At 35.6% G+C, this 13688-nt stretch overlaps 2 protein-coding genes across 2 annotated transcripts; both read left to right on the top strand.

Annotated features, from left to right (window-relative positions):
• On the top strand, positions 8475-9501 carry LOC107606026 (protein FAR1-RELATED SEQUENCE 5-like). The gene is made up of 3 exons (XM_016307994.1): positions 8475-8831; positions 8919-9064; positions 9150-9501. The coding sequence occupies exons 1-3, from the start codon at positions 8475-8477 to the stop codon at positions 9499-9501; spliced, it is 855 nt and encodes a 284-aa protein (XP_016163480.1).
• On the top strand, positions 9540-10843 carry LOC107606017 (protein FAR1-RELATED SEQUENCE 6-like). The gene is made up of 3 exons (XM_016307982.1): positions 9540-9550; positions 9641-10538; positions 10730-10843. The coding sequence occupies exons 1-3, from the start codon at positions 9540-9542 to the stop codon at positions 10841-10843; spliced, it is 1023 nt and encodes a 340-aa protein (XP_016163468.1).

The following is a 13688-nucleotide window of genomic DNA, read 5'->3' as shown; positions in this document are numbered from 1 at the left end:
ACCGTTAGACGTTATTATTATTATTATTATTATTATTATTTTCATTTTTATCGATATTGTCCAGAGGGAAATGCACATGGAATTTTGCAATAGTACATCCATAAAAGAATCCCCAGACTCTAATAATGAAACGCATCCCGATATCCATTTTGGACTCCAAGTGTTATTGAGTTGGTGGAGTTATTTTTAAGGCCCCCACGGGGTGGACCTCCTTCCCTCCCTGACGCGAGGGATGTGGTATTATTCCTTCATGTTTCATCACTTTCATGTGTTTTATTTTGGCAGCTTGAATGAAGTGCATCTACCTTAATAGCATTCTTACGGCATTACGTATCATCCCAAACAGGTTTTGTCAGCTCTCAACCTATATAGATTTGTATTGATGATAGAATCTACAGGTATGTAACATCAAAATGTATAGAATATAGCATAAGTTTACAATGTATTATTTTGAAAACAAAGTAAGACTGCTTATATTGTTAGCGTGCCTAACAATGAGGTGTTAAACTAGTAGTTTGTAAGAATTTCTCTATAACATCTATGATTTATTAGCTAATGCTCAGAGAGTAGTAGTTAATGAGTAGCAAACTATAGTCAATAAACCGCTTGAATGATGGATTTTTCTATAACGGGAGATAAGATTAACTTTTTATTAAAAGAGTGTAAACAATTTATGATATCACTTCATTGTCTGATCACGTTGTTGATCCTGTCTAGTGGGACAAAATTTCGCTTTTTGCACATCTTTGTCATTGGCAGATTCAATCAAACTTAGAATTGAAGCTTTTGGTCCTTATTTGTATCAGGAAAGACAAACTGCACTGGAGTATTGTCTAGGAGCAATTTAGTGAAGGCCTACAATGAATGGCTGCATCCTTTCCGCACCTTGGTGAGTGGGATTATGACAGAGAACAAGGATGATTATGATCAGCTTGTAGTTGACATTGTGTGTACTTTGAATCCACTAGAGGCCAGAGCCAGCACAACTAACAATAATAGAGCTATGACGAGTACACACTTAAAAGTGGAGCATTTATTTATACCAAATATATTCTACAGGTGATAAGAGTTAGTGTTCTGATGTGAAGTTATTTACGAGGTAGAGTGGTATGTACAAGATACAAGATACAAAAGAAGTTGGTTGCTTGATAAACATTTCACGACAATAGGGAGTTGTGTTGTCCAACTAATTTATGTTCTTGCTCCTCTTATTGATTAGATGGTATTATTGATGATTAGTGAATTGCATGGAACTTCATGTTTTCATTGTTGGTCGATTATCCTCTAATATCTCAAACAGGAAAACATCATTATATCTCATGGATGAGACATGAACTTGGACAATTTAAGTGTAACCATCAAATAAAACCGAGATATTTGACCTACAAAGAATGATACATTTTATATGGTTAAAATGTTTTGAAATTTCAAAAGCAAAGAGGTCAAATACCCCATATGAAAATTAGTAATAAAGGAACTTGCTACTTAAACATCACCTATATAGCGGTCTAATTCTAGAACTAACAAATAAAAAAAGAATTAAAAAAAAAACTTAATTCATGACTGCCGCTTCTTCCTTCAGTAGAGCTAGCAGACAGATCAAGTAAGTCTGCCCCCATTCAAGACTTTCTTCATAATTTTTGCTATTATTTAGAGCCTCATAAAAACTCTTGGGCTGTACAGTGTTCCACAATTGTGGACTCCTGAACTTGATTTTTGTGGACTTTCTCCGATAACAGTAGTGCTCAGCTTTGAGAGATGAGATCCTCTGCGGCTAAGCTTGTGATTTGCTGTGTGCCTAGATCGCCCTATTGATGAGCGAATAATTTATACGCTTTTTGGCATTGTTTTTACATATTTTTTAGTATGATTTAGTTAGTTTTTAATATATTTTTATTAGTTTTTAAATAAAAATCACATTTCTGGACTTTACTATGAGTTTGTGTGTTTTTCTGTGATTTTAGGAAATTTCTGGCTGAAATTGAGGGACTTGAGCAAAAATCTTATTCAGAGGCTGAAGAAGGACTGCAGATGCTGTTGGATTCTGACCTCCCTGCACTCAAAGTGGATTTTCTGGAGCTACATAAACCCAACTGGCGCGATCTCAATTGCGTTGGAAAGTAGACATCCAGGGCTTTCCATCAATATATAATAGTCCATACTTTGCCCGAGTTTAGATGACGCAAACTAGCGTTCAACGCCAACTCTCTGCCCTATTCTGGAGTTAAACGCCAGAAACAGGTTACAAAGTAGAGTTAAACACCAGAAATAGGTTACAAACTGGCGTTTAACTCCAAGGAAGACCTCTACACGTGAAAGCTTCAATGCTCAGTCCAAGCACACACCAAGTGGGCTCGGAAGTAGATTTCTGCATCATTTACTTATCTCTGTAAACCCTAGTAACTAGTTTAGTATAAATATAACTTTTTACTATTGTTTTTACATCGGGAGACCTTTTGATCATTTTTAGATCATTTTGTACACGTTTAGGAGGGTGGCCATTTGGCCATGCCTGGACCTTGTTCTTATGTATTTTCAACGGTAGAGTTTCTACACACCATAGATTAAGGTGTGGAGCTCTGCTGTTCCTCATGAATTAATGCGAAGTACTATTGTTTTTCTATTCAACTCAAGCATATTTCTTCTCTAAGATATTCATTCGTACACAAAAATATGATGAATGTGATGATTATGTGACGCCATCACCATTCTCACCTATGAACGCGTGCCTGACAACCACTTCCGTTCTACATGCAAACAAGCTTGAATGTGTATCTCTTAGCCTCCTGATCGTGAGATCAGAGTCTTCGTGGTATAGGCTAGAATTATTAGCGGCCATTCTTGAGATCCGGAAAGTCTAAACCTTGTCTGTGGTATTCTGAGTATGATCTGGGAAGGGATGGCTGTGACGAGCTTCAAACTCGCGAGTGCTGGGCGTAGTGACAAACGCAAAAGGATTACTGAATCCTATTCCAGTATGATCGAGAATCGACAGATGATTAGCCGTGCGGTGACAGCACATTTTGGACCAATTTCACTGAGAGGACGGGATGTAGCCATTGACAACGGTGATGCCCAACATACAGCTTGCCATAGAAAGGAGTATGAAGGATTGGATCAAGGCAGTAGGAAAGCAGAGATTCAGAAGGAACTAAGCATCTCCATACGCTTATCTGAAATTCTCACCAATGAATTACATAAGTATCTCTATCCTATTTTACGTTTTATTTATCTTTTAATTATTAAAACTCTATAACCATTTGAATCTGCCTGACTGAGATTTACAAGGTGACCATAGCTTGCTTCAAGCCGACAATCTCCGTGGGATCGACCCTTACTCACGTAAGGTTTATTACTTGGACGACCCAGTGCACTTGCTGGTTAGTTGTGCGAAGTTGTGACAAAGAACTAAAATTATGAACGTGCATATCAAGTTTTTGGCGCCGTTACCAAGGAATGAACAATCACAATTTCGTGCACCGCCTATAAATATCCTAGATACAAAGAATTAATAGATCGAGAAACACATGATCAAACATTAGACACAGGTTTTTTTATGAAATCTCACAAGAACCCAATAAGTTGAACCAAAGAATTGATAAGAAACACTCACGTACCGGAAAATCAAATTGAAGAAAGAACACAAGGAATGAAATATATGTTTAGCTACCTAATTCAAAAGTAAAATCCAACTGTCAGGCAATTAAAATGAGCACAAACCAGATGACCAAAGAGGAGAACCACATTACACAATACTCTTTTCCTCAAACATAAACTGCAAATATCTTCAGAAGTCTTTCTCATACTCTTTTCAAAACTCATATCACATCTTCCAACCATATGGCATGAGCATCAATACTAAGAATTCTAATAAAAACAAGGAATTAACAATGTTTTGTAGGCCAACACAGTTACTGAAACAAAATATGCACATTAAATGCATGGAGTGCTATCTACAATATAATGTGACAAGAGATATCTTCCAAAAATAATGCCACTGAACCAAAACCATTTTAATAAAATCAATTGAACATCTTCATAATAACTAAAGAAGCAAGTAAGCAACTGCTTCAAAGTAAGATAAGATACCTTCCAAGAGCCAACCATAACTGCGGCGAGAGACAACAAGCACGAAAGTTATCAGTTTGAATAGTTTGACATTTTGAACTTGGCAGGGCAACTGAGATGGAAGGTTTGGATAGTTTGGAATCTGAGATGTTGCTGGTCTTCTGGTGGAAGCTACCACCTGTTTTAGATTCACAACACAAAAGGGTCCACACCAAACACACATGGCTTAAGTCAACAAAACTATGCTCAACCAATCAGAATTGAAAAGTTCCTAAGATAAACCAGAATCTTGAATGGTTAAATTCACAAAAGAAGCTTGTGACACTAGTAACAACTAGCAATTCTTCTGCATCATTAATATTTTTACCCCAAAAGGGAATCCTCCTCCCTAATATGAAAAAAGGAGACTAATGAAGATATTGTGTCTTTACTATTATGCCAGCATCCTTAGTGCTTCATTCAGATTGATTGAAGCACTAATGAAGATTTAGCATTAGAATTAGCACTGAAAATTTTATCAGAAGAAGAGATGTACCTGCTCACTATGTCCTTGGGAAAAGTAATAAACAAGACTTTTCACTTGAAGCAAAGAGATAAGAGGTCCAGCACAAGCATGCCACAACTCTGAATTCAAAATTTTTCTCACAGAAAAGCAACATGTTGACTTCGGAGCTCTTCTGCATTTTCTATAAAAATATTTGGAAATCCATCAGCAAAAGACTTGGAGAACCATAAAATTAGTCAGCTTTTAAATTTTCTTTTCCTAAACGACGCATGAAGAAATATCAAAACATAATAACATATGTTAAGGGGAAGACAAGTAAAGACTAATACACATTGTTAATAAGCTAAAATTGGAAATAAAATGAATGTTCATTCTGTTAAGTTCAGAGCATAGCCAAATAAGAATTGGAGTGAAGTGATGAATATAGATGAGAAAATGAGAGGGAATAATATATAGGTAGTTCATTGTTTTGCAAGAATTCAGAGAAATTGGGAATGAATTTGTATTTGAACTACAGAATTTTGAGTTTATGGCTTTATGCAGATTAATATATCATTTAATTTATTTTCTACCTTTTATTATTCATATAAGAGGTAGTTTCCACTATCACATAAGTGAAACTCAATTCCAATAAAAACCATTCACTATTTTAATATATAAATGGTTGATTTGCTGAAAGCTTGTTCATGTAATATAAATTTTAATGCTGTATTTGCTTGCTCTTCTCGAATCAAAGATGCGAATAGAGTTAATTAAAAAAATAAATGAATAAACTAACATGATTCTTCTAATATGTTAAAGTAAGCTATAGACTTTAGATAGCTTAAAGAACTTCTACAATCAGTTCCTTTTTTTTTTGGGTAAAGTATACTTTTTGTCCTTGAAATTTAGCAAAAGTTTTAAAAATACTCCTAAGTTTTATTTTGTTTCAATTTTGTCCTAGAAGTTTTCGATTTGCATCAAATATACCCTTGACGGCTAAATTTTCAAAAAATTTAAGACGAATCTAACAACAATGCATGAAAATTATGCTTGATTTGCTTGTGTTGAGAGGTTGTTCTTATGAAATTGCTGTTGAATCAGTCTTAAATTTTTTGAAAATGAAAACTTTTGAAAAAAACAAAATAAAATTTAGAGATATTTTTGATACTTTTGTCAAACTTCAGGGACAAAAAATATACTTTACTTTTTATTTAATCAAAGTTCCTTTTCATCATATCTGTTAATTAAAAAACATGATTCTTTTTTTTTTCCTTTTTTTCTTTTTCTTTTTTCCTTTTTCTTTTCAAGAAAACAAAATAAATTACATCCAAATATTCAGTTACCATTGAAATAACTGGAATAGGAGCCAATACGGCAATACACAATCTATTAATACTTCCCCTAATGAGGCCCTAATTCCAGGCAAAATAGCAACCCCAGAAGCCCCAGCAAGGCAGCAACAATCCCTCAAATTGATGCTTAAGTTTTTTATTTTGCCAAAATTAACAACAACTAATATAAAATCACAGAAATTAAACTAAATTACATTAATTACAAAAAATCACAACAATGCTATAATAATTAAAATCACAGAAATCACAGAAAGGATGTTACGGGAAGGGAGAGGCTGACGACGGTGATGAAGAACGAGAAGGACGGCGACGCTCTCTGGAACGCACAAGATGGCGACGCTCTCTGACGTGACGACGTTCTCCTCGGCTAGTGAGGCGCGCGAAAACTGCGATAACCTTGGCAGGGCGCTGTAGAGGAAGTTTCTTTGTCTTTTTTAACGGGAAAAAGAGGCAAAATTGAAGAGAAGAGAGGGAGATATAAAGTGATATGAAGGGATATGAAGGGATACGTGAGAAACCTAACAAACCAAACAATAAAGTGATTTTTTATAGTATAATCCACATTTGTTTATTTTTTTTGTATGAATGCAAATTGATTAGGGTTTATGGAGAGACAAATAATTTTTGTTAAATGTGTTTTTATTTTTGTGTTTTAGATTATTTATATTTTGAAACGGTAAAATTAAACAATTTGATTAATCTAAAAGAGTAATTTTTGTCTAACATATAAAAAAGAGATATTTAAGTCTTTTACAAAATTAAATAAAAAAATATTTTTATTATTATTAAATTATAAAGATATTTTAGTAATTAGTGATATAATATATATATTTTTAAAACAAAATTAAGTGCTGAAGTAAAAAATAAATTCTATATAACTTATTGTTATTTGTCCATATTTTAAACATATCAGTACGTATGAATTTATTATAGTATCGAAACAAACACCTAAACTGAATTGTCAACATTATTATCGTTTTCATTCTTTGACTCTAGAGAATCGTTTACCCAGAGTTTATATTATTATCTTCAGACTCAGTCTGATGATAGTTTATCATCAACATTCTGCATAATAATTAAAAGGAAAAGTATAGGAGAACAATAATCCTAGTGAACAATATGAATAATGGGATTACAAATATAAATTACTCATAAATTTAATTAATGATATAATTAATTTAATTATACTAATAACCATTTTTCAAAATTTAAAAGGATAAGTCCCCGTGCACCGTGCAGCTCGGCATAGGTCACCATGATCACGTCCTGTGCAGCCCTTGCAGCCCAAGGCCTCCACCATTGCAGTCCCTATAGCCCAAGGTCTCCACCTATCACAACCATTTTAATGGAGCACAATTCCGTTGAACCGAGTTGTCTCGTGCCAGTTTCTTTTACCGGTGATTCGTTTGACGGAGAAAGTGAACAGTTGGACAAGGTAAATAATGTATCTTATTTCTTTTAGACGTATGTTTATTTTCATATAAATTAGATAGTTATTAAAAGCTCAACATTCTTAATCCATTATGATATTTTGTTACAAACGGAACAATTTGGATGGTGTTCTTGTTCATTCATGTGGTTATTAGTTAAAGTGTAATATATAAGTGGATGATCCGGTGAAAGGATTAGTTTGAATTTTTCTACCTAAAAAGAGAAAACAATTACATTTTTAGAATGGTGGAATGTTATAATACAATGTACTAGTTAGTTGTTACTACTTACTAGTTACAGATTAGGTTCTTGCTAAGTTTTCATAACTAGTTTCAATGAACCATGTGAAAAGTTCTATGGAAGATGAAGTTAGAAATTTATTTACTGGATATGATGAAGTGTTACAATACCTCTTTAATAGGTCACCCTGACATGTTTTGAATATATGTATAGTGTTAAATATGAAAATTTTGCACATGGTTGTGACTAAAATTGTTACAATCCCCATCTGTATGCTATCAAACCATGCATGCACTAACAAGTTTGGATAAATATGGAAGAAAATTATAGGAGCTAATAACGAGACTGTGTACATGGTAGTAGAAGACTCTATTTTAGTTTGTGTAGTGATACTTGATATGTGGTGGATTTATGCATTCTGTATATAAATAATAGTTAACACAATACTAACTCATTAGGTTCCACTTTAGATTAATTCATGCATATTAATAAATTTTAATATCATATTTTTGGATATAGTATTAATAAATTCTATTTAGTTGATATTTTATTATAGTATCTACTTACGTTGTGTATGTTTGATTGTAGGCCATAGAATGTACGGAAATTACTGAGTTGGAATGTAATAACACGAAACTTGTTGATGAGGTTCGGATTCTATTTTATTGTTGTTTTTTTGTTAACCGCATGTTTGAATAGACCATTTATTGTCGTGTGGCTGAAATGATGATTATTTTGAACTGATTTGCAGTTACCAGACCATAGTTGCCTTGCTGATGATGAAATACCAAGTTGGGATACGGTTTGAGCATTTGAAGTTGGCCCAGAATTTTTATGCGACCTATGCAAAAAAAGTTGGTTTCATAAGTAAGATAAGGGCCACAAATTTTGACAGGATGACAAAGCAACCAATCAACCAATCTATCCATTGCAATCGGGAGGGTTTCCGGGCGTCTCGTGTCAAGGCACCCATACGGAAGAACACAATGGCAGGTGTGGGATGTAGAGCAAGAATATATGCAAAGTTCGATAGGGAAAAGCATGATTGGGTCTTGTTGAAGGTTGAACTAAATCACTCGCACCCGTGTTCAACTAGGAAGGCGGTGTACTACCACGAGAACAGGGAGTTAATAATGCATGCGAAGTGTATCATTGAGGTTAATGATGAGGCGGGCATTCGACCCAACAAGACCTTTCTAGCATTAGCCAATGAAGTTGGTGGGCCTTCGAACTTGGGCTTCTCAGAGAAGGACGTCAGGAATTACATTTCATCAAGACTCCGATCCACAAATATAAACGCAGATGTCAAGGAGATGCTAAATTACTTCATGTGAATGAAGGAGTTAAATCCGAACTACTTTTACGCAGTGAATATAAATAAGGATAACAAGTTTACGAGTGCAGTTTGGGTGGATGCAAGGTGTAGGGCATCTTATGAATACTATGGAGAGGTGGTCTCATTTGATACCACATACAGCACGAACCGGTAAAATGTATTTAAGTTCTCATTGTTTAATTATTTTATTTTTTTATTAGTTTCATGTTTCTAAATATAGTTGTTCGTCCTTTAGGCATGGATTGCCGTTCGCTGCTTTCATTGGTGTGAACCACCATGGTAAGTCTACTTTGCAAGGCTGCGCTCTGCTAGGCAGTGAGAAGATCCCGAGTTTTGAGTGGGTGTTCACACAATGGCTGGAGTGCATGGGAACGGCATCGAAGGGCATCATCACAGACCAATGCAAGTCTATGTTTGGTGCAATTAAGAAGGTCCTGCCCAATACACGACACCGGTGGTGCATATGGCATATAACACAAAAGATACACAACAAGCTTGGAGGTTATTCTAGGTTCAAAGAGTTGAATGCTGAGTTGAAACACATTATATGGAACTCTAAGTCGGTTGAGGATTTCGAGGATCATTAGGCTGAGTTCATTGATGAGTTCAACTTACATCACAACAGATGGCTATCAGGTTTGTGTCTTTTTAGGAAAATCATGTGCCGGAAGTGCTTAGATGTTGTTGTGTTCTTGTATTCTGTTCTGAAAAAATGTTCTTATGCAGGGTTTTGTTTTTTGGTGGGTTTGTTTCTTTTTTAGATCTGTTTGAGGACCGACACATGTGGGTGCCTATTTTTTTCAAGAGTCAATTCTGGGCTTCCATGAGGAGTACGCAGAGGAGTGAGGGTATGCACTCATTCTTTGGTGGATACTTAAATTGTAAGACTAGTTTGGTCCAGTTCGTCCACGAATTCGACAATGTCCTAGGAACGAAAGAGCAGAAGGAACTGGAGGACGATGCTGCAGACTCGAGAGGTCTAATCCCATGTTCAACTAGATCCGCCATCGAGAGACGATTTCAAAAAGAGTATACCAACGAGATGTTTAGGGATGTCCAAACCGAGTTTGGCAAGAAGGCTGATTGCACTATTCGTGCCGTAGATGAACAGGGCAACTCCGCTAGGGTAAAAGTGGAAGAGGAAATACTAGTCTATGAGACGACTCGATATGTTACGTTTGACGTCCATTTTGATCATTCGACACACGAGGTTCGATGTGATTGCAACTTGTTCGAGAGTGCAGGTATATTTTGTTGCCACTGTCTTGTAGTACTTTCATCTTACAAAGTTAATGAGGTACCTTCCTGCTATGTTTTACCTCGTTGGAGCAAGAACATAAAGCGCAAGCACACCTACATTAAGAGTAGCCACGACTTTAGACGTTCAAATGAAAGCCACAACATATTCAGAGAGTTGTGTGCACATTTCTACAATGTTGCACAGGAATTCGTGGACTGTGATGATGAGGCAGACATGCTGCATAATGTTCTGGAGGATGCAAGGGCCAAGCTAGTAGATTACCGTGGTAAGATGCGAAATAACACTGTCGCTACTGCACACAATAGCATCATCACAGGCCCTTCAACCATTTTCGGCACAGAGGACATTCAGGCCCCATCAAAGGTAACCACTAAAGGTCGTCCAAAAGGCAAAAGGCTAGGATATGAGTTGGATAAATGAATCAGAAAATCCATGCAGAGAAAGCGGAAGAGTGTACGCAAGGTATGTATATGAATTAAAGTTAAACTTCACTTTTACAACAGTTTTTATTACGTCGATAGTGGGTTGGTTTTGATTGAGCTTGTTTGTTTCAGGATAATCGTGTAGAATCTGCTGCAAATCAAGCTTTGAAGGCTTCCACTCAGCAGATTGCTAAGCAAGGACTTGGTGGATTCATGTCGCTCTTAAACTCCTTTGACAATACCTAGATTGTTTACGATAATACATCCATTATGTTATATTAGAGGTCCCTTTTGTTAGGTCATACAACTCAATATGTATGTTTCATGGTCATTTTCTTTGTTTAGGTTTTCTATGACAAGAAAATTATGAAATTGGTATTTTTATGGCATTATCTTGATGCTACTCACGTATCTGGCCTGTTTATATTTTTCTAGATGTCGATTGACTGGGTGTAGAATACTGTCTGCATAAATACATGTCGTATAATATGTATTTTAACCATTTAATAAATTTGGAATGTTGTGTGCTTTTAACTTCGAGTGGCATGTCTAGGATGTTCGCTTTACTACGGTTATTGATTGTTATTTTTCTGGTGTTTGGATGGTTACTTCTTATCAGATTAGCTATTTGTTTTTTATTATTTAAATGTCATATAGTATGGATGTTCGATTCCTTAGGCTTGTGCATGGTTATTTTTTTTATATACGAGTGTCTTAGTAACTAAGATAAATAAAGCGGATGTTCGGTTTAGCAGGTTTGCAGATGGTTATTTCTATTTATTTCTGGATGGTTATTTAGTGTGTATCACGAATGGAATGTTATTGTTCACGAGTTATAATTGATTATTTAAATGTCATAGTATGGATGTTTGATTCCTTAGGCTTGTGCATGGTTATTTTTTTATATACGAGTGGCTTAGTAACTAAGATAAATAAAGCGGATGATCGGTTTAGTAGGTTTACAGATGGTTATTTCTATTTGTTTCTGGATGGTTATTTAGTGTGTATCACGAATGGAATGTTATTATTCACGAGTTATAATGTGGATGTTCACCTCAATATATTACTGGATGGTTACTTTTAATGTGGATTACGAATGGCTAGTGATTAGTTATAGGATTTATAATGTGGATGTTCACGTCATTAGGTGAGTGGATGGTTACTTTTAGTGTGGATACAAAATTGCATGTTATTACTTACAATAGTTATAATATGGATGTTCACTGGCTCAGGTTCGTGGATGGTTATTTCTAATTTTGCCAGTATAATTTTTGCCTGTGGATTGCGAATTGTTTTTTTTAGTGTGTATTACGAATGGTGTCTTAGTAGTATATCGCGGATGGTCGGCTTAGTAGGATAGAGTATGGTTATTTCTATAGGTTTTCGGGTGTTTATTTATAAAACTTAAGAGTTGTCTGTTATTAGGTACAACTAGTACAAGGAAGATGTTTGATTTATTACTTGGGTGGATGGTTATTTCAGTTTTAAGTTGTGATTCACCTTGTGTGTGGATGGATCCGCTTAATACCTTTGTTGTTCCTTACTCTTAGCTTTTAGGAATCGTTAACTACATGCAACAAAACCAAATGTATTGCAATAGAAATAAACCATATAAATGGATTTTGCCATGATAATGTAGCAACTCTGTTGTAATAAAACTCCAACCCATGGACACAAAAAGAAGCTAAGAAGATTTGAGCGTATTGTTTGAAAACTAAGTACAACTATCGCATTCTCCTTTTCCGCCTTTTTCGTGTTTCTTTGACGGTTGCGGCGAACACGTCCGTCTTTCTGCTCCAACAAAGATTGCACCAGCTGGATTGATTCATTATGGGCTCCCATGACAATATCTAACATCAGCTCAAATCTCATTGACAGAAGCATTTCCTTTGTAGTTTTTAAAAATACCAGCACGTTGTTTAATGTTTCAAATTAACATGAGATGGTAAAAACAACCAAAACATAAACCGACATGTTAACTTACATTATTCCATTCGTCTATGTTACAATCTTCATTCCATGTCTCCATGAATTTGATGGCATAGATACCGCAGTCCCAACTAGATAATCAAGTAAAACCGATGCCATCAATAAAATGGTTATGCTAAACCCACTAACAAAATGATCATTTATTGGGTTTGTTTGTTTGAACTACTTACCCGTTTGGTTGCATGGGGACTTTGGCATACGCACACACTGGACCGTTTGGACTCCGGTCATACGTCGGGATGGCCACCCTAGCCATGTCTTCAATTAGCCGTCCCTGAAAATCACTCAGCAATCTCTCTTTAGCATATGTTTTAAGTGGTTCATGTATTCATTAATAATGCTTAAAGAAGTGTTTGATCTTATCGGATATGAATCTAGTTTCTTCCTTTCATCGTCAGGTGCCTCATCATGAAGACTATCGATTACCATAATCCTTTTCCTTGCTACTTCAAATGCATATAGCCACCAGTGTCCTTTTGAACACATCGAAATAAACCACTGTCACAAAAATTCACGCGTCACAACATAGTCAAACATTAAACGTATGGTATACCATCAAGCACAAATAGATCAAATTCCGCACAAGTCAAACAATCATCTCAATCTACGGGCACCAATAGGCGATACATCCCCCGTCCTAATTATGATGGATTCTATTCAACAAGAACTACTCAACAGGTCGATCAAGAAAAAACATCAAGAATTGTGTTACATATGCAACAAACACCTAGCAAACTATGCATACTAATTGACACGGACAACTATATTCTTGTCTAAATATGCTGTGTCATGCAACATGTAAAATACATCAATGTCTCACCCATTTTGTTTTTGCTGCATCCACTTTGTTAAAGAATCTGGAATCCTCTCCAAAGTTTGGACCCAAGCCTTCATACACCGCAACTGGCCCGTTATGGAATGATTTGAGGTTGTGCGGTTGCATGACTGTTTCCTGTTGTAGGAGGATCAGTCAGTTATAAAGTGCCTACAATAAGTTGTGAAAATATTATATTATTCATTCCAATATGCCCGGACAGACACAGTAGAAATCGCGTTTGAATCTCTCGGACTGTGCATCATTGAATGTGTAACACATCCATTG

Source organism: Arachis ipaensis, chromosome B01 (assembly GCF_000816755.2).
Source record: "Arachis ipaensis cultivar K30076 chromosome B01, Araip1.1, whole genome shotgun sequence".
Taxonomy (NCBI): Eukaryota; Viridiplantae; Streptophyta; class Magnoliopsida; order Fabales; family Fabaceae; genus Arachis; species Arachis ipaensis.
Note: the sequence above shows the minus strand (reverse complement) of the source record. Positions and strands in the feature narration are given on the sequence as shown.

What these genes read in the sequence shown, in the direction of transcription:
- LOC107606026 (XM_016307994.1), top strand. Translation starts at nt 8,475, where the DNA reads ATGACAAAGCAACCAATCAACCAATCTATCCATTGCAATCGGGAGGGT. An exon ending in TGGGCTTCTCAGAGAAGGAC is followed by an intron (nt 8,832 to 8,918) that starts GTCAGGAATTAC and finishes ATGTGAATGAAG; the next exon opens with GAGTTAAATCCGAACTACTT. An exon ending in ACCACATACAGCACGAACCG is followed by an intron (nt 9,065 to 9,149) that starts GTAAAATGTATT and finishes TTCGTCCTTTAG; the next exon opens with GCATGGATTGCCGTTCGCTG.
- LOC107606017 (XM_016307982.1), top strand. An exon ending in ACATTCAGGCCCCATCAAAG is followed by an intron (nt 10,539 to 10,729) that starts GTAACCACTAAA and finishes TGTTTGTTTCAG; the next exon opens with GATAATCGTGTAGAATCTGC.